Here is a 22,044-nt window from a genome sequence, read left to right on the forward strand (position 1 = left end):
TTATGATGTAATCTTAGGTGGAGGACCAACAAAAACTCTCTCATCCTTCTTGAAACCATTCTTAAGCCTTCTAAACGGGTGATTATGAGGCAAGAACGGATGATGACAGTCAAACCACGAACTCTTCCCTCCACTTTCCAAAGTAAATGCCTTTGTATTTTCCATACAATGTGGACATGCAAATCTACCATGAGTACTCCAACCGGACAACATGCCATAAGCGGGAAAATCATTAATGGTCCACATCAAAGCTGCTCTCAACTTGAAATTTTGTTTTCTAGAAATATCATATGTCAATTCTCCAGCCCACAACCTCTTCAAATCATCAATTAACGGTTGTAGAAACACGTCTATGCCTGCTTTAGGGTTATCTGGTCCTGGTACAATACAACTCAAAAACAAGTATGGTTTTGTCATGCACATTTCAGGAGGGAGATTATACGGGGTTACAATGATTGGCCAACAAGAATATGGTTTTGCCGAGGATTGGACATATGGCTGAAAACCGTCAGAGCATAATCCAAGTCTCACATTCCGTGGATCTGCTGCAAAATCAGGATGTACTCGATCAAAGTGTTTCCACGCTTCACCGTCAGAAGGATGTCGCATCACTCCGGGAATTCCATTTGAATGATGCCACGTCATTTGACTAGCAGTTTTCATCGATGCAAACAGTCTTTGTAATCTTGGTATTATCGGCAAGTAAAACATTGACTTAACCGCAACTCGTTTCTGCCTGCTAATACCGTACCTCGGGCTTTGACAAAATTTACATTCCTCCAATGCTCCATCATTTATCCCAAACTCATTGTCATAAAACAACATGCATCCATTTCTACAACAATCAATCTTTTTAACTGATAATCCCAACTTCATCACCAACCTCTTCGCAGCATGATAATTCATTGGCAGATTATCTTTGAACGGAGTCACGGCCTTCAACATCTTCGTAATATCATCCATACCATCATCAGGATTAAGATAATTCGACTTATGAGATAAAAGCCACACACACATAGATAGCTTAGAGTGCGAAGACCCTTCATACAAAGGTGTATTACTTTCACTCAACAATCGGTAAAATCTTTGCGCCTTCTCATTCGGGGGTTGTTCCTCTTCATCATCTTCAACATCTTCACCGTAAGACAATTCCACCCCTAAAGCATCCGCAACCATATCATCCATCATGTTGAATTGTTCTGTGTTGACATCTTCATTGTATTCCACATTTGTTTCCACATTTGTTCCACCATGGCTAGTAGAAGCTTGTGCATTGACCCCTACCCCAAAATTCTGAAACATTTCACCATTATATGTCCAAATCCAATAATTAGGCATAAAACCAACTTTTTTTAGGTGTTTCTTCACATCTCCAGGATCGGTAATTATATGTCTGCACCTACATTTTAGACACGGACATCTAATTCCTCCCTCATCTCTACAGATTTCTTGCTCCCATGCCCATGAAATAAATCCGTCAACTCCTTCGACAAATTGCGGTTTTAGTCCAGTTCTTCCCGGAAACGTCCTATCGTACATCCAACGACGATAATATTCATAATACTCCATCTTCTACACGTTCCGCAACTTCATTGACATTCCACGTCAAAAATAAATTATTACTCAACGGAGATAACTAACATTACGCGAAAAAAAAAAATCCCGCTCAAACAATAAAATATAAGTTTACGCGCAAACAAATTAAATTTTTATCTCGCAAATTAAACATATAATAATTAATTAGTAAATAATTGTAACATAGTTTTAATTTTCATCGATAAACAGCTTTCTTGTACTATACTATTTTTGAATCCCTCCTTTTTAAACAATATGCATTATTATATTATATTGTTTTATTTTATAAAAATAATAATTATAACATTTTAGACACGGAAATCAAACATATTTTAATTTATTAAAAAAAATTAGATTTTAACAAAGTTTTAATTTTAAAAAAAAAAACTGATTTTTAATACACTATTTTAATAAATTGTTTTCCAACAATAGAAATTTTTAGTATAGTATTTTTTATGAAGCATTTTTATTTTCCTACGCTTTGATTAGTTTTAATTTATAAAAAAAATAATTATAAAATAATTATAATTTAAATATAGCAACAGATTTTTAAATATAAAAACAGATTTTAATTTATTAAAAAACAGCATTATGTTTAAAAAACTGTTTTTAAATTTAAATTATAATTATGTTATAATTTAGAAACTAGTTTTAATATGGCATTAACTAAACTAAAATATATTTATAAAAACTAGTTATTAAAAAATTTTAAAAAAAATAAATTTTTAATAACAGATTTAGTTTAACAAACAATTTAACTTTTAAAACAATATTCCCTAATTTTTTTATTTTAAAACAGTACCGAAATGTACACTTGTCTAAAATTAATTAAATTAGTCCTATTTTCTTTCCTATTTTTCTTTAAAACAATTAAAGTTTATTATTAAAAAAAAAAAACAGAATACATATAAGCAATTATTGTTTGACCATATTTTTTTTAACATTCTACTACAACATGCATATATTTCATTTTATCACAAAAAAAAAAAAAAAAAACAGCATGCAAATATTTCATTTCATCACAATAAATTAAAACAACATGCATATATATTTCATTTGATCACAAAAAATAAAATATGCATATATATATAATTCATTTTATCACAACAAAAACATGCATTTCATTTTATCACAAAAAAAAAAGGATATATTTTGAAAATTGCCAACATTCATGCATAATAATATTAACAAACAAAAATAAAATTATCATGATATTATTTTTTTTTTTCAGATTTTCAAAAAAAAAAATACTTTATCAAACAATTAGCATATTTTACATACAACACATCATCAACATGTATATCAGTTATAGTGTTATGAGGAAAAAATATCACTAACTTGTTGAAGCTTTACAATAGAAATCTGCAATGCAATCCAAAAACAGCAAGAGTTGGAGCAAAAGCTAACACCAGGAGGCGGATAAATAACACATTGCAAATAACAAACAAAATAAATAACATTAATAAGTAGTAAAATTTAACATCATGATAAAACATATAACAAATGAATAATTTTTTTACCAAATAATATAAGATTGAAGAATGTTTTGTATGAAGGTGTTGTGTTTTAAGAGAAGGAAAATTTCTAAGAGTTTTGCAAATGTTAAAACCGGTGCTTCATTTATAGGAAAGGGAAAAAACCAGGGCCTTTGCCAGGGACAAGTCCGTCGAAAAAAGCAGTCAAATCCTAGCTTAGGTAGGCGCAGAAGTAGGCGCAGAACGGGTTGCAAAAAGCGACGGAAATACGCAAAAACCGAGGGGTTCCGCCCCTGGCATGCCGGCAGCGCACAGCTTTTGGCAGGCCCTTGTCAAGTCAGCTGGGAAAACGCAGGGAATCCTTTGATTTTCGCAAACCGAGGGGCAGTTCCTTGGCTTTTTCCATCGGTTTTCTCTGACATAGCAGAGATTCCCTCAGATTTTCAAAATTCAAACTGGCGCCTAAAAAATACCGACGGATTTTGGCAAAAAGCGAGGGGCAAATCCCTGTCTTTTGTGCCACCGGTTTTCCTTGGTATTTTCCCTGGCAAATTTGCCAGGGGTTTCAAACCCTTGTCAAAATCCCTGGCAAATGGTCATTATTCTTGTAGTGGAACAGCAGGCAGGTGATACTTGAATTGGTGTGATCAGAGCAAGAAGAATATTCATTATCTATTGAATTGCAAAATCATTATATGGCTAAAATTATATATATATAGATAACGGAGTTCTAAAAAGGTATTCGGATCCGTTGATTGATTCACCATATCTATGGCAAAGTTTTAAAGTAAAGGAAATAATCGCACAATTGAAACCAAGTAAAAACCAAGTACATAAATTGAAATAAATATTATGTTGGAGAAAAACCTACGTTCAATAGGTTGAGACCAGACTTTCGACATAATCCTTGATAGAGAACCAACATATCTTTTTGTTGACTCTAGATTTCAGTACTCTATTAGTTCTCAAGTTATACAGAATTGCTTGGTTATCTAGGCAGCTTGCGAATACGATTGTATCACCATCTTCAGAAAGATGCAATGCCTTATCATAACAAAACACGAACCTCCAAGAATTCGATTTATAATTGAAATCATCGAAACAGCCTGATCTATCAGATATTTTCCTGGTGGCGGGGTTCCAGAAACGGAGCCAGAAGGAGTAATTATTGAGGGCGTCGTAAGAATAACCCAACAAGCAGACCAACCCATTGCATGAACCAATAACTTCACTACAATCCTTGTCATGCAATAGATAATAAGGATCCTTAGGAAAGGTGATATGACGGTTATCTAACAAACGACCAGATGGAAAAGGTACGAAACGGTGCGGGTAATAGAATAGCGAAAAGTGCGGGTTTCGTGCAGATCTATTGAGGTGCATTTTGATGAATTTAGGATCGGAAATAATAGTGTTCCAAGACTTACACACACACTTGATCTGCATCAAAGTATTTTTTCAGGCATCTAGAATTTGCCTTTAGGTATTTTGTCTAGCTTGTTTAGCATTATTATGACTACTAAAGAATATTTGTCATCTAGTCTTTGAGTCATTTATGTATCTGTTTTTATAGACTTGAACTTTGAGTCATTTACGACTATATGCAATTTATACATATATTTAACATTATTTTTGTTTTGGTAGAATCTTCGATTTTGATTGCGATTTTACGATTTGCGATTTTGCTATCCTATATCGATTCTACAAAAAGTCCTTGAATAAAATAATTCAATTTTGCTTTGCGATTTTACAATTTGCGATTTTGTTATTCTCTTTCGACTTGAAGCAAAATTCCGATATTTACAACCTTGAATATGACAACTTATTCCCTAAAAAAATGATTATATATAAGAAAATTTCCAAAAAAAAAAAAAAAATCGGTCATATTTATAAGAAAATGTCACAACTTTTAAAGAGTAGTTATTGTTTAAAAGATTTTTTATGCCCCTTATTTAAGGTTTGTTTTTTTAATATTAGTGGATGTATTTAATGCTTCACAATTTTTTATGAGAGTATATTTGTAAAAATATGCAAAAGGTTACCCTAATTAATGATTGCATTGTTTTTTATTTTTATTTTTTTATTTTATGTTTTTTGGTTTTTCTTCTTCTAATAAGGAAAGGAGGGAGTAACTTATACTCATTCTGATCACATTTATAAGCAAAACACAATTTTTTAGGTTCATTGAATAACGAATGTATTTAATCACAATTATGAATCAAATACATTAGTCATTCAATGAACCTAAAAAATTGTGTTTTGGTTAAAAATATGACAGTATATTTTTATATTCAATAGTTGAGAGGACAACACATAATTGGATTCAGATGTAAAATGGTTACGTACGATCATCTATACTAATTAATTTTTGTTTTGTTAAATAAATATTGGTTTTTAACTCAACCTCTATTTTAAAAATAATTTAAACTAGTTAAATAGGATAAAATAAGGTGAGCAAATTGACTTATCCTGCCATTCTAACTGGCCAAACAATCATAACTAGAGTATCCTTTTAAAAAAATTAAAATCTAAACTAGAGTATATGAATTAAATTAAATTATTTATTTTTTGTGAAATTATTTTTTTTAGCTGAATCAAGAGGAGGACATGCATCACCATAGATAACTGAAATCAAGCAAACATCCTTATTTATCAGATATTTTCTTGGTGGTGGGTTTCCAGAAACCGAGCTACAAAACCGTATAGTAATTCTCGGTGAGAGAATAACAAAACAAGCAGACCAATCCATTGCGGGAACCAACATTCTTACGACACTTCATGTCATTCAATTGATAATAAGCATATTTAGGAAGGGTAAAATAACTGTTATCCAATAAAACGACAAGCGGGAAATGGTACGAAACTGTAATCATCATTATGTTTGGGTGTCTCGTAAGAGACGATCGAGAATTGTGGGTTTCGTGTAGATCGATCAAGATGCAATTTGACGAATTTAGGATTAGAGATAAGAGTGTTCTAAGACTTACTCACTAGAAATGCATCAGAGATTTGACTTGAAGCCAGGATAAGATTTTGGTGATAAGCTCGTCGGGGAGGATTACTGACGGCAACATATTGGATCAAGAGCGGAGACACCACCAATTTCGTGGTAATGTATTCATCAGAGCGGTAATAAAAAAGAAAAGGTGGTGTTAAAAATTAACGATGCTCTTAAAAAAGAGCCAAACACTTAAGTTTGAGAGTGAGAGTTGGGCTTATTCACTAAGTAAATGAATATGCTGAAAACAACCAAATACAAAATTCCACTAATCCGATTGATAGTTGACATCATGCGGATATTGCCCTGGTGGCCGGGTTCCTGAAATGTACCCACATAGAGTAATTTTTTAGGGCGACAGATTGACCGACCAAGTAGACCAATCCATTGCAGGAACCAACCACAACACGACAATCCATGTCATCTAATCGATAGTGAGGATCCATAGGAAAGGCGGGTTTATGGTTTTGTAGTAAATGATTGACGGGGAAGGGTACAAAACTGTAATCACAATGTTGTGTGGGTGCCTTTGTTAGATATATACTAGTTGGAAATGTGGGCTTCATGCGGAAAAACTCAGATGCATTTTGACGAATTTATGATCTGATTACTTCCACACTTCAGTTGTTCAAAGATTTGACCAGAAGCTATGATAAGATTTTGGTGATAAGCTTGTTCAGGGATTACTGACAGCGAAAAACTAGATTAACAGTGTCGACACCGTGGCTTCCGTTGCTGGGTATTCATCATAGCGGCACTAATAGGAACAAATCCTAACGTGTTGTTGGAATTGAATATTAATGTTATTCAGAAATTGATGGCGGTATTAGCTTGGGGTCTGGGGAGTGTGCTCCTCCTCGAGGTCTCAAGTTCGATTCTCTCCGTGTCAATTTAAGTGGGCTAATTTAGCTTCTTCAAAAGAAAAAAAAAAATGTTATTCAGAAATTCTTGTTGAAAAAAATGGTATTCAGAAACTTTACAAAAAATATTATCCTATTTGAGCAGTGTGATATTAATTTTGTGCAACGCACGGAAAGAAATTTGTGAAAAGAATCCACATTTGGTACGATTTACAATTTGTTATTTTTGGTTATAGAACAACAACAATTTTTAACAATAAATTACACTTATCAAACTATCATACATTAATGTTGCATATGTATATCAATATAAAGATACGTTTAACATAAACAGACATCAATAAAATAACTCATAAATAGCAATGGAGTTTTAGCTCGGGTGAAAATAGGCTCTATAAAATTAGTACAATAAACAAACAAGTTCCAAAAAGCTGCAATATTTTGCTTCATAGCATTCTGCCGCCATGTTCCATCATTCATGCTTGATGTGTTTGAAGCTCAGGTTGTAGATCTACAATTCAAAATGAACCAATTTCAACAATAGAGCGAAATTCAAAGACGGTAAAATAGGACAGAAACACAGTAAATCATGTGAAGTGTTTCATTATTCTCAAGATTATAGCCTGCCAACAAGTTACAAAATGTAGTGCTTGGAACAATCAGATCTGAACAAAGGAAGTAATTAACTTGGGAAAGATGGAATTTGATAATAAAGTTTTCCCCTTTCTCAAGTTTCCGAAGTTCTTCTAATTCATTTTCAGATGCATCAGTAACATGACCCTAAATCAGAACTGGATGCATCAGACTTTGTGATCAGATTTATAGAATATTGTTGTGCATCGCTATTGTCGCAACTAAAGCAAAACTTTTCGAGATAAGTGTCAATACATCCTAAACAAACAGATTCTAACTCAGAAGATCATACCAGATGCACAAATTATTTCAGCAACAATTCACATCAACAAAATAGCAATTTAAGAAAGAAAAGAAATAAAATTGCAGAATTTCTGAAAACCGCGAGAAAAAAATCAAAGAAATCCATGGTTCTTTCAATATCTAGACAAACTCCAGGACTGCCACAACTAAGATACATTGTACCAATATTAACAAATAAGATACTAATAAACATTTAAATTCTATGGTTCTTTCAATAATTTCATCTAGATAGAGAAACAAATCCTTAAGAAAGATATGGAATATAATTGCAACATGCAATGCTACGAAAAAAACCATGTGTCAATAAACTCAAGAGTGAATGCCTAGTTCTCAAAAGTGAAGTCATATTCTTTTGTGAAAAAACAAACAAATTAGATTCTATCATGAATGATGAAATAATACAATATCTGTTGAATTGCAAAATCATTATATGGTTAATATATATATATATATATATATATATATATATATATATATATAACTGAGTTCTAAACAGGTATTCGGATCCTTCGGTTGATTCACCATACTACGACAAAGTTTTAAAGTAAAGGAAATAATCATACAATCGAAACCTAGTAAAAAAAAACAAGTACATAAACTGAAATAAATATTATGTTAGAAAAAAACTTACTTTCAATAGGTTGAAACCAGACTTTCGACATAATCCTTGATAGAGAACCAACATATCTTTTTGTTAACTCTAGATTTCAGTACTCTATTAGTTCTCAAGTTATACAGAATTGCTTGGTTATCTAGGCAGCTTCCGAATACTATTGTATCACCATCTTCAGAAAGATGCAACGGCTTTAATTTCAACCTCGAGTAAACAACTCTTGAATTTAAATTCATTCGAAGATTGTGATAGCTAAATGTAAATAACTGAGTCCAAGACCGGTCGTCTCCAAATTCTGTCATCTTCCATATAACAAAATCTGTTCCGTTGAAATCTTGAGAAAAGCAGAAGGAGTTCATCAACACACAAACACTTGATAAATGTGTCGACTTGTCAGCACTTGGAGGGAGCATCAACTTTGTGTATGTCTCAGTCCCTATATGTAGTGAAATAATCACAAATTCATAAATAATAGTAGTATTAGGTGCCAACCAGTCAACAGTGTATGTCTCAGTCCCTGGAATCCGATTGCGTGCCAACCAGTTAACCGTGCAGTTGAATTGTACACCATCATACATTCTCCAATAGCTATAGAGAAGCTGAAGAGGCACAAAAGATAAAGTTTGTATAGTTCTCCAAACATTATCACCCAAAGTGAAAATGCTCACCTCAACCACGGGGCTGTTGACATTTCCATTATAATGCAAGGCCACAACCTTATAATAGTCCGTTGAATTATCATAACAAAACACGAACCTCCAAGAATTCGATCCATAATCGAAATCATCGAAACTACCTAACCTATCAGATATTTTCCTGGTGGCGGGGTTCCAGAAACGGAGCCAGATAACTTGACGATAAGTGTAGGTATTGACGGCGGCAGAAGAATAGCCCAACAAACAGACCAATCCATTGCAGGAACCAATAACTTCACGACAATCCTTGTCATGCAACAGATAATAAGGATCCTTAGGAAAGGTGATATGACGGTTATCTAATAAATGACCAGCAGGAAAAGGTATGAAACGGTGATCATCATCATCAAATGTGGGTGTCTTGTAAGAGACTAGCGAGAAGTGCGGGTTTCGTGCAGATCTATTGAGGTGCATTTTGATGAATTTAGGATCAGAGATAATAGTGTTCCAAGACTTACTCACACACTTGATCTGCATCAAAGTTCTTACTGGAAGCCATGATAAGATTTCGGCGATGACCTCATCGAGGAGGGTTACTGATGGCGGCAGATTGGATTGAGAGCGGAGACGCCGCGAGTTCGGCAGCTGTGTATTCATCAGAGCGAGCAAGATTGATAGGAAGGGAGCGTGTGTCGGTGCAGTTGAACGTTGACGATGCTCGTTATATTGGTAATTGGAACCAAAGACGTCAGTTTTGAGTAAATAAAGTGAGTATTGGTAATTGTTCTCAATACTATTTTTGTTCTTTTAGTTTAAATGCAATACTAGTAAAAATTATTATTATTTTTTTTTTTTGGTAGATAGACGAAATGGTAAAGCCGTTATAAATTCACACACACAAGTGGAGGTACCGGGGTTCGAACCCCGGTCATGACATCCGGCCTAACAATTTTGGCATTTTGCCAGTTGAGCTAGGACTTCTGCATTAGTAAAAATTATTACTCCCTCCTTTCCTTTTTTAAGTGTCACTTTTGGATAAATTTTTTATTTCTATTTAAGTGTCACTTTCGAAGTTCAATGCAACATTAAATGTTGTTTTACCAATATTGTCCTTAGTTATTTATTGCGGAGAGAGAAATATATGAAATGAGATATTAAATAAATAAGGTCATTATAGTAAAAGTATAACTTATTGCATCAAAAGTAGTATCAATTGTTGATTGTCTTGATTTGTGTAAAATATCAAAATGTGACAATTACAAAGGAACGAAGGTAGTATACTAAATTCGAAAACAAAACAAAAAATTACTTCCTCAGTTCAATACTAAGTGATATAGTTGACTTTGTCACACATCAATTCATCATTTTGATCTTAAATAACTTTATTAATTTATTAGAAAAAATTATAAAAATTTGATATTTTGAAAATATTCATCGAGACGAATCCAACGATATCTTATATGATATTATTTTTGGCTTAAACTCATTTTTTACCCCTTAAGTTTGCAAAAGTTGCAATTTTGGCCCCCTTTTAAAAAAAAAAGACAAAAGTGACCCTCCATGTTTACCCCTTTTGCAATACATCAATTTTGATCCAGTCAACCATACTTGGCATGCCACATGTGTACATTTTTAATTAAAAATAATTAAAATTGCCACGTGTGTATAATTTGAATAAAAAAATTAAAAAAAGGAAAGAAAAAAGGGAGAGGCACATGAGGTTCTCTTTTCTCTCTTCTTTCTTCCTTATTTTCCTTACCGTTGTTTCTTCCTCTTCCTAACCCACTGCCCCTTTTTCCGGCCACCCACCACCATGGTGCTTATGACCATCATTTATAAAACAATATACATAATATTTATCATCTCTTCCTTCTATATCTCATCCTTAAATTTAATTTTTGATTGGAGATATTTTCTGATTTTTCAAACGCCATCTTTATTGTTAGATATTGTCCACCACAAATTGTTTTTCGACAAATTACCACCATATTTGGATGAGCTTGCTCCGGTGATAACCACACCGGAAAACATCACCACCATGCTGGAAAATTCTGTTTAACGTTTGCTTACCGCAGCCACAACGGGTGTTTGAGCAGAAATCAAAAACCATGCTTCTGTTTTTATTTAATTTGTCAAACCAATATGCTAAACGCGTTTCAGATCTATGGCTCCTTGTGTAGTGTTATTTATGTGTATTTTCACAAAAAAAGAAGAAGGTATTTTTGTGTTGTGTTGAGAGAAGAAGAGTGAAGGAATGTTGACTGTTATGTGTGATGATGATTGAGAAGATGAAGAGGGAATTTGGGTTTTTTTCATCATAGGATATAAAATAGTTGATGTGAGTAGGAGGTAGAAGAAGGAGAAGCGAGTTTTTGTGTGATTTGGATTTATGAAAGAGCAAGAACAAAAGAAAAAAAATGAAAGATAAAAGCTGATGATGATGATAACCATTTGTACTTTGAAGCTCTCACGTGCCAAACAATTTTTTTGGTGAATTTTTGTTTTTTTTATTAGCTAATTATACGCGTGGAATAAAAGAAATTAAAAAATTAAATAAATACACAGGTGGCATGCCAAGTATGGTTGACTGGGTCAAAATTGAGGTTTTGTAAAAGGGGATAAACATGGAGGGTCACTTTTGCCATTTTTTTTAAAAGGGGGCCAAAATTGCAACTTTTGCAAACTTAGGGGGTAAAAAGTGTGTTTAAGCCTATTATTTATCTTTGTATATTAGTAGAAAAATATGGTCAAAGTATGTTAGGTCAATAGTGCAAATTCTCAAATAGATCATCTATTGTAGGACGGAGGGAGTACTAATAAGTACTGCACTAGTAAAAAAATACTATACAATATCAAAATAAAGTTATTTTACACATATATTCAATAATACAAAGTCAATCAATTAATTATCATAAGAATTTCTCAACAAAAAAAACCTTTAATGAATATGACAACTAATATATTTTTATATTTATTAATTGACATAACAACACATAATTGAATTCGGATATAAAATAATTATATACGGCCATGTATATTACTCATTTTTTATTTTTAATTTATATTGGTTTTTATCTCAACCTTCATTTTAAAAATAAAATTAAACTGGTGAAATAGGATAGAATATGTTGACAAAATTGACTTATACTGCCATTGTAATTTGCTAAACAAACATAACTAGAGTATCATTTCAAAAAAATTAAATTTCAACTAGAATATATGAATTAAATTAAATTAAATTATTTGTTTTCTGTGAAACTATTTTTATTAGCTTAATCAAGGGGAGGACATGCATCACGGAGGAAACAAAGACATGCCAATTAGGTTGGCACCTCTGTGAAACCCCATCTTGTGCCGCATGTCACATAAAATAAATATTTATTAAAAAAGAGAAAAATATATATAAGAGGGGACTAGACCTAACCCTAAAAGACGGAACAAAAGGGGAGGACATGCATCGTGGAGGAAACAAAGACATGCCAAAAGGGGGGGACTAGACCTAACCCTAAAAGACGGAACAAAAGGGGAGGACATGCATTGCGGAGTAAACAAAGACATGCCAACTAGGTTGGCACCTCTATGAAACCCCCATCTTGTGCCGCCCGTCACATATAATAAATATTATTAAAAAAGAGGAAAAATATATATAAGAGGGGGGACTAGACCTAACCCTAAAAAATGGAACAAAGGAAATAAAAAAGTAAGCAAACCAAATCGGTCCTTAAAGAAATCATCTTTTGATGTGCCAAGAAGTATTAGCGCGCCTCCAGACTGCGACTACCAGGGCCTGAGCTGTTTTCTCGATCTACTAGTACCTAGGTTTTGGACCTTGGAGCACTTTGGAGATGAAGTAAACCAACTTTTGTCCTTCACTCGTTTTTCGAAACAACACAATATTGATCGCCTCGTCTGAGACAGATAAGTATAGGTAAAGAACTTCGGCTAAGTTTGGTCTGGTGAGGACCGAGGGTTCGGCCAGTATCTTATTTAGGTTCGCAAAGGCTTTTTCACATTTTTGAGTCCACTCAAAGTTCGCCTCCTTCCTGAGGAGCTTGTAGAACGGAAGCGTGTGGTGTGATGAGCGGGCTATGAAGCGAGATAGGGCTATCAATATTTCGTTGAATCATTGTATGCCTTTCTTCTTCATGGGTAACTCCATATCTACTTCCGCTTTGAAGTTGTCGGGGTTTACTTTTATCCCTTTTTCAGTTAGGTAAAGTCCCATGAACTTCGCGGCCTTTACCCCGAAGGTACAATTCTCCAGGTTCGAGTGCATGTTGTATTTGCGGACCTTTATGAACACAACATTCAAGTGGGACATGTGATCTAGCTCTTCTCGGTACTTGACTATCATGTCGTCCATGCAAACTTTTAGCATGTCTCTTATCTCGTCCTTGAAAACCTCATTCATCATCCTTTGGTAGGTAACGCCTACATTCTTGAGTTTGAAAGACATTACTACATAGAAGTGATTCCCCGCTTCGACCATAAAGGTAGTTTTATCTTCGTCCTTAGGATCCAAGGGGATCTGATTGTACATGGAAAAAAAGTCCATGAAAGAAAATAGTTTGTAGCCTGACGAATTGTCCACTAGCTTGTCTATATTGATTAGCGGATATGTGTCTTTCGGACAAACTCTGCTAAGGTCTGAATATTCGACGGACATTATTCATTTGTCATTGCTTTTCTTGACGAGTAACAAGTTACACAACCAAATGGTGTTCTTGGCTTCTCAGACGAACCCAACTTTTAGTAGATGTGTTACCGCTTTGTTCGAGGATTCGATCTTATCAGGTGATTGCTTCCGCCTTTTCTACACTACATATTGGGTTCTTTCATCAACGGCCAGACTGTGGCATGCCACGCTTGGGCTATCCCCGATATCTCTTTCGTGGTCCACGCAAAAATTTCTTTGTTTTTCCAGGGGCACCTCGTTAGTCTGTCTTGAACATTAGATTCGAGGTCGGACCCGATTTTCACCGTCCTAGTGGGGTCATCACTCATTTGGATTTTGATGAAGTCCCTGTCTGGCTCCGGCCTGTCTAACTTCTTTCTTGCTTCAGGAGGGAGTCCTTCATCATCTTTGTCGACTAGGCATGGTTAACTCTTGGCGTTAAGTTATGCCATACTCGCTTCATCTAGAGGGTGACTTTCACTACGTTCGACCTCAGGAATTGTTGGACTTTCTTTTTTGGCCCCAAATGGAATCTCCAAGAAAAAGTTTGCGGCCGCCTCGACGTCCTTGCAGATCATTAAAATTTCGATTTTTTCATTGTGGTGCAACTTCAAGTGAATTGTTGATCAAATGGCCCCCAAAGTTGCTAGCATGGTATGTCTTATTATGCAGTTGTAAGAGGAGGGTGCTTTAATCAACAATGTTCGCTTTTAAACTTTTCTTATTTTTTTGGTAAATAGAGATAACTTTCATTAAACCAAAAATAGTTATTACAAACTACATGGTAGCAAGAACCACCACAACAAAGGAAACAAGAGCGAAGCTCGTACAAGCCCAAGAAAAGGCCATAACTTCACAATCTTAACACTAGGTTCTTCATCTGATTAGTTTTCAAACCTCTAATGTAGACAATCTCTTTGATTTGGTGAAGGAGCTCCTGAGCTAACTGATAAATTTTATGAAATATTCTGGCATTTCTTTCTTTCCAAATCATATACTGGGTTACACTCAACGTCATTCTACTCAATTGATTTGTAGCGTTGCTCCTGTTGCAATGACTTTGAATTGCATCACATCCTGCCAATTACTAGTATTAGTGTTCATGTTACTCCATTGTGTTTCACCTTTCCAAACAATCTTAGTAAACTCACAAGTGAAGAAAATATTAGAATGAGTTTCATCTTGTGGGCTTCCCAAGGTATGGTCGTAGACACGTCGAAACCCAAGAGCTCTCCTCTGTTCTGTGGCTATAAGTCTCTTTTAGAGAATGCCACAATTTGGAAGAGAGTGGTGTACATGATGTCATAGTTAGCTATGAAGGCTCATATCTCAAACGAGAGGTAGGTGTTTGGCCCTCTTTTGGGTAGATCCTCATCCCAGAAAGAAATTGGCCGCTGGCGGCCTCCCCTGGCTACTGATTGTATGGTAGGGTTTCTAGAGGTGGCTAGCACGTTCCGTATGCTTCTTTCTACGCTCCTCGTTGTCACTCCTTCCTTTATTGGCATGCCTCCCAAGAAAGAGTTGACAAGTTTCATCTTTACTGACGCGAGTTTCGGGTGCGTCCTCCTCGATCTCAGGTTGAGGTTGACGACTGTGTGGCCTTTCTTGGTGTAGAGGAGACGGGTGCGCTTGTCGGACAACTTTGACGTGAGCCAACCTTCTTCCCTAAGTTTTCATCGTCTGAGACTGGAGCTGAACTGCCGCGGTGAGGCTTTTCGAAAGGTGGTCTTCCTGCGTTGTTTCAGCGTTAGGAGCATTCATCTGAGCTTCTTCATCTCAGCCTTCCATTCTAGGGTTTTCTTGGATCCCCATGTTGTTTTGCGTCAAGTGTGGATCTATCTGGGTCTCAACATTGTGGGTGGCCGCTACTAAGGTGGCATGTCTCGTAGGGGGTAAATCTCCAGAGAACTAAGATGCTCTACCTTAACTCTTGGTGGTAGCTCTGTTTGCGATGGTTGCTATCAAACCCGTAGATCTGGTGGGTTGTGATGGTCGGATTAGGCAAGTGTACCATATCGTTTACCAAGTAATAAAGTGATAAGTAGAGTATCGTATCCACATGGATTGTCGTTTCGTCTAAACAGCTCGCATTACTTATTTTAAGTTGACGATATAAAATAAAAGAGATAAGGGTTAGAGATTGCAATTTTTATCTGTTTGCAACAGAGCAAGTTACTTCTTTTTGGTTGCAGAAAAGGAAACAACGATTAGGACTCTTTTGAATCCCCCTATTTATTTTGTTGGAATTAAATAACATTCATGTTGCGTTTAGTTATCTTAAGTAGACTATACAAGTGATGAGACCGTTGGGACGTTATAACCTAGTCGGTTGTCAAGCTGCACTTGCTGATCGCACGGTGATCCATACGTGCGGGGTCTATACTATCTCGGTTGATCTAGGTCTATCCCTCAGATGACTAACTGCACCTGCTGATCGCACGGTGATCCCTTACGTGCGGGGACTTGCTAATTCAAAGGTATAATAGTCACACTAAGGTTATACGCGCGCTACAGTATAGGGTTATTAATCCTGTATGATTCCGCCACCATCGCAAGGATTATTATTGTGGGGTCTGGCCAATGTTCCTAAAGATTTTCCCATCTATGAATGTTAGGATACTCATAGCACATCATCTTTCTCCCCTTGGTAGTTCTACAAACGGGAAGCCTTATCAGTGTCTACCATACCAAGAGGTCGAGGACAATGTTCTTACTAGGTTTATTCCCCTTGGTGCTTGTTTCCCTAATTAATACACTAGTTACATCCTAGGTTCAACATATTTTACTCAATATTAGTAATGTCAACTCCTAAGTACTTACTACTAGGGTCAACTCACTTTCGGTATCTTTCGTCTAGTTTATTATTCACTTACTTCCTAGACACATGTTGTTATTAGTATAAGGATATAAATATCAATATATAAGCATCCAGATAATAATAACAATATTAAGCCCTATCACAACCTAAGATTCAAATCTAAGATTCATAAGCTAACGTTGCCCAAGACCGTAGATTTGAATACTGAAAGGTCACAAGAAAATAAAAATATAGACTTGAAGTTTAAAATTACATATGCAAATGGATAAAAAATCAAAATAACGTGAAAAAAGATAAATGACTAAATCGTCATATGAAATTAAGTTACATGATCCTAAGAGTAATTTAGCCTAATTTTTATGTTTGAAACAAAATGTGTATAATTTTTTTAAGTATGGTGTTACGTTTATTAATCAACGGTTCATTTGTTCCTTCGCTGTGATATTTTCGGGTCCTTGTGGCAGCTAGTCAAGTCATGGATTGGCCTTACAGGAGTCGACCCCAATAATATTAGTGATCACTTTTTTCAATTTATTCATTATACAGGCCACTCGAAGAAGCGTCGATCCTTTCTACAACTTTTATGACTTTTGTGTGTTTGACAGGTTTGGAATGAGCATAATAACAGGATTTTTAACAACATCCAAACCCCCATTATGCAGCTTTTAGATAGAGTTAAATACCACTCGTTGTGGTGGTTGAAGGTTAATAATGCCACTTTCATGTACGGTTTTTATAGATGGTGGTCGGACCCTATGATTTGTTTGGGTATCGACTAACCGTGTTTTTGTAATTATTACACTTGACTGATTGTTTCTTGGGATGACTTCCTTGGTACATCTTGTACTAGAAATGGTGTTACGTTGTCAGAACCACTTGATAGTAATGAATGAAACTCAAAGTGATTTTTTTTTAAAATGATATCGGAGATGCTCTCTTAACTCTTCTACGTTTTCCTTGACTCTGATTTTTAAGAATAGAGTCGTAGTAACATGAAGTTTAGTTTGAAGGTAAATAAAGTTTGGATAAAAAATATTTCAATCATTTGGTTTTATAACTCTCCTATTTGAAGCTTGGTATATCATATATAAGAATTCGATATCATATCAAACTATTGCATTTCGAAAAATAAATGGTTGTTGGCTCAATCCATCATAGTGTATAAGTCTTATTATACTCTTATATCTTAATTAACTCTTGGATACTTTTTTGAGGGGTAACTCTTGGATATTTGTTCAGCCATACACAAGAACGATACTACAATTAGCGCATTGCACTTGTAAAAATAAATAACAATAAAAATAAAACGCATCACAACTTTTCGTTAAAGGCTTATAATATTTTGCCCCCTCAATAGATATAATATGCATTACGTCTCCATAAAATACAAACCAATAATATTAAATTCGTAAAGCCAAAAAAGATATTAAATTTAGATATAGACATGAGATTTAACATATATATTTTTTTTGAGGGGAAATTTAAAATATATATGAAATTACAGAAAAAAAATATATGCATATTACAAAAATACTAATATTTTTGTACCAAAAAAAAGATACTAATATCTAACACTGATTCAAGTCTAGTTAGTGCCAAGATCACATATATTCTCATCTTGTTTACACCTTTGGTAAACCAAAACTACAATACAAAGTAGTAGAAAAATTTATTTTCTCTCTTCTCTCAAATTTATTTCATAATTGTATCTTGAGAAAAGAAGAAAAAAAGATGTTAAATGGTAAAGAAAAAATTGCAATTCTTGCACTTTCACTTTTCTTTAGTGTAGTTATGATTTGTTTTTGTTTCATTTTAGTAGTCCATTTCGTAAAGCAAATTTCAGAAAAGACGAGCAGATCAACTCAAAAAAATCAAGAAGTGTTGTGGGCAGGATTTGGCATTTCTCTATTTGTAATATTTGCTTTTGCTTTTGTTGTATTTGCTGTATTTTCTGGTTGTGGTATTCTTTATATAATCCAAAGTAGCACCAAGATTGCACCTGCACCTTTGGATGGAGATTAGGAGACACCACACTCATATGGTTTAAGATTCAAATAGTAATCACTAAAGTATAATAGAAGAGTCAGAAAAAAATGTACAAGGTGAGCAAAACCATCCAAGTTTTTACAATGTTATTGTTTTATTGCAACGATCCAAGTTTGTAAAATGATTTTTTATTTCGCTTTTACTTTTTTGTTTTGTACTAAGTTATTGGATTAATCTAACAATTGAGACTATAATAATATTTTTCTGAAACAAATTTGAAGATCAAAATTTATTATATAATGAAAGAAGCACAAAAAGTACATAATGTTTTTTTTTTTTTATTAAAAAAAGTACATAATGTTGAAGTGTTTCTTATAAAACTTATTTTGAGAGTTTCCTTATAACTCTTTATGTATTTTGAGAGTGTTGAACAGTGGTTGTAAATTTATTAAGAGTTTCCTTATGACTTTTATGTTTTATGGTGATGAATGTATATGATGGGTATGAAGACAATTTATCAAGTGTTTATTATTGTATATTTATAATTTCCAACAAATTTCATATGGTTTAATATAGTAAATGCATTTGCAATATTAATATAATTAATTAATGAAATCTGGTAGGAAATTAAACATTAAATCAATTATGCAAATTTACGTATGAATTTCCTCACTAATTAGTGACGGAAAGAAATTTGTCATTAAACCATAGATTGTAGTTTGTGAGGAAAACCAATCCGTCATTAATTAGTGATGGAAATATTGGTAAAAAAGATGGAATGGTCTCTCGGTATTAGAGAGGGAACAAAAATCCCTTTCTACATAGGGAACAAAAATCACTCTCTACATATGCACCATGACATGCTAATTTATGTTTAGTTTCTTGACATAGGTGTTGGAATATATATAATACCCCTTTACAATCAACATTTTAGGTACTAAAGAATTTTTTTTAAGGTTTGATGATGTTTGAAATGTTGAAGCGTGCACGGAAAGATATGGGTTTTTCTTTAAATTGTAAATCTAATTTAAAATATTTTTGAAGATTATCATTTTTCATGAAATTATTAGAAAATGTGATGCGGATTTCTTTGGTATGCAAATAATCAAATTTAAAGAATAATTTTTTGTTAGTTTATTTTATTAGTTCTTTTTTAAGATATATGGAAGTAAAATACTCTCTTCGATCTCTTATGTAAGGATCCTCTCCGTCTTAAAATAGGTGTTCTCTTTCTTATTTTTCTTTGTCTCAAATTATGTCTCTTTTATAATATTAATACAACATTTATTATTCTTTTCTAATAACATACCCCTGTTTATTGCATTTTAATTATCTAACTACTCCACTAACTATAATTAACAAACGATTTTAGTAAATAGAACACGTTTTACCAATTAAATCAACACTACTATCGTTTTCTTGATAACCATATAAAACTTAAAAGGTACAATTAATTTTAGACGGAGGGACTAACAAAAAAAAGCCCTTTAAAACATTGTATTAACTACATTTAAGTTATGATAATCGTTCATGAGGATTATGGGAACCCCAAACCTAGAAAATAATATTCTTTTTCAAAAAGTCCACCATTGTGTGTGTATCATTACAAGGTGATCCAACACCTTCAACCCATTTTGTGACATAATCTACACACATGATATATTTGAATAGAGTGAGAATTTAGAAACGGATCAATGAAGTCAATTTCTCAATAGTCAAATGCTTCGATTTCTAAGATTCCATTAAGTGGCATTTTGTTCCTTTTTGCTATTCCCCCGTATCTCTGGCATTAAATCCTTAAACATGGTGGGCCGAAAGAAACTACTTTGCAAAAAAATTTACGATTGTTTTATGGAGAATGCTAACCATTGCCCTTGAGATATTGGATAAGAGGATAAAAATAGAAATATAACCTTGAAAAATGGTGAAAAGTGATAAATTTAATTTTTTAAAAGTCAAAATGTTGTTGAAACCAATGCAAACATGCTACTTTTGACTTCTTTAACCATTGCTCTCAGGACAATGATTAGCAAGACCCATACTATGATGTCCCATGTATGACGAACTATGGTGGTGTCAAAGGATGTCCTTTATTACTTTCTCCCCTACACACATGCACGATACCCATTATTTCCAACATTGAAAAGGTAATGCTCATCCCATAAACCTTTTATAATTTTTGTCTTTAATTTGCTCCCAAGTTAAATACTCCAGTAACCTTATACTTGCTTTAAAGTTTGTCATGTCAGCAAACCATGGTCTTTGAGATATTGCAAACAATTGTTCGTTTGGAAATCTCTCTTTTATGCTTATTTCGTTTTGAGTGACTTGTTTATTTCTCAAGCATGGAAAGGCGATAAGCTACCACATTCCTGTCTCCCTTCTTGTCTAGATTTCTAAATCGAATTCCTGCAATAAAAGAATGCACCTAAGCCGTCACGGTTTTGCATCCCCTTTGGTTAGCAAATATTCCAGTGTCGCATGGTCAATGAAAACAATCACTTTAGACCCCACTAAGTAAGAATGAAATTTTTCCAATGCAAATATCACTACCAGCAACTCTTTTTCTTTAGTTGAATAGTTTATTTGATTTTCATTTAAGACCTTGCTAGCATAATAAACAACATGAAAAAAAATTGTTCTTACATTTTCCAAAAATTGCTCGTACTTTGTTATCACTGCCATTACACATTAATTCAATTGGAAGATTCCAATTAGGTGCTACAATAACAAGTGCAGTGATCAATATTTCTTTCAAAGTATGAAACGATTTCAAACAATTGTCAAATTTAAGTATTCTGACTTTAAGTCAGATATTCAGAAGATTATGGTTGGTCCTGACGACCCGATTGATCCAGGATTACAAAAGGAATTAAATTTGGTGAAAGATTTATTAGCTAACACTGCCTCAACGGAAGTTCCATTATTCACTCCTTATTTCACGAAGGCACAGAAGAAAAAAGAAGTTAAGGTGGCATACCTAACTCGTTCTCAGGGTCCACTCCATCACCTCCCAAATGATGGAATATTCGGGGAGCCGGCAGGACATGTTATTGTTGTTTGGTTTGACACAATTCCGTCCTTTTTGTCTTTAGATTTCTTTAGGGATATGAATTTCTTTCCTAACTATCGCTTTCCCTAGGATTTCCGTTGTTTCTTTCTGTTTCCTGCATCTCTTTTTGAGGGTTTTGGCCTAGTCCCCCCTCTTTTATATATATTTTTCCCTTTTTATAATAATATATATGGAGTAGGCGGTAGAGGATGGGAGCTCTAGTTGGATGCCAACCTAGTTGGGATGTTTCTGGCACTCCTTGATGCCTAACCTACTTTTTGCCTTATAAAAAAAAATCATTTTCTTTCACCAGCAAATTCCATAGAGGTTTAGAAACTTTTGAGAAATATTTTATGAACCTCCAGTAAAATACGGCATGTCCTAGAAAACTTCTAATCCCTTTGATATCTAACGAAAGTGA

At 34.1% G+C, this 22,044-nt stretch overlaps 2 protein-coding genes and 1 long non-coding RNA gene across 3 annotated transcripts; 1 reads left to right on the forward strand and 2 right to left on the reverse strand.

The window, feature by feature from the left end:
- LOC112416554 (uncharacterized) lies at nt 1-1,569 on the reverse strand. The gene has a single exon (XM_024770772.1). The coding sequence runs from the start codon at nt 1,567-1,569 to the stop codon at nt 1-3; it is 1,569 nt and encodes a 522-aa protein (XP_024626540.1).
- A 6,908-nt stretch (nt 1,570-8,477) lies between these two features.
- Nucleotides 8,478-9,749, reverse strand: LOC11445606 (F-box/kelch-repeat protein At3g06240). The gene has a single exon (XM_003621718.2). It carries the CDS (start codon nt 9,747-9,749, stop codon nt 8,478-8,480), a length of 1,272 nt encoding a protein of 423 aa, XP_003621766.2.
- An 8,918-nt stretch (nt 9,750-18,667) lies between these two features.
- On the forward strand, nt 18,668-22,006 carry LOC11446833 (uncharacterized). Its single transcript, XR_005642921.1, has 3 exons — nt 18,668-18,687; nt 20,590-20,718; nt 21,430-22,006. It is a non-coding gene; the product is annotated as an uncharacterized lncRNA (long non-coding RNA).
- Nucleotides 22,007-22,044: the final 38 nt, after the last annotated feature.

Source organism: Medicago truncatula, chromosome 7 (genome assembly GCF_003473485.1).
Source record: "Medicago truncatula cultivar Jemalong A17 chromosome 7, MtrunA17r5.0-ANR, whole genome shotgun sequence".
Lineage (NCBI taxonomy): Eukaryota > Viridiplantae > Streptophyta > Magnoliopsida > Fabales > Fabaceae > Medicago > Medicago truncatula.

What these genes read in the sequence shown, in the direction of transcription:
- LOC112416554 (XM_024770772.1), bottom strand. Translation starts at nt 1,569, where the DNA reads ATGGAGTATTATGAATATTATCGTCGTTGGATGTACGATAGGACGTTT.
- LOC11445606 (XM_003621718.2), bottom strand. Translation starts at nt 9,749, where the DNA reads ATGAATACACAGCTGCCGAACTCGCGGCGTCTCCGCTCTCAATCCAAT.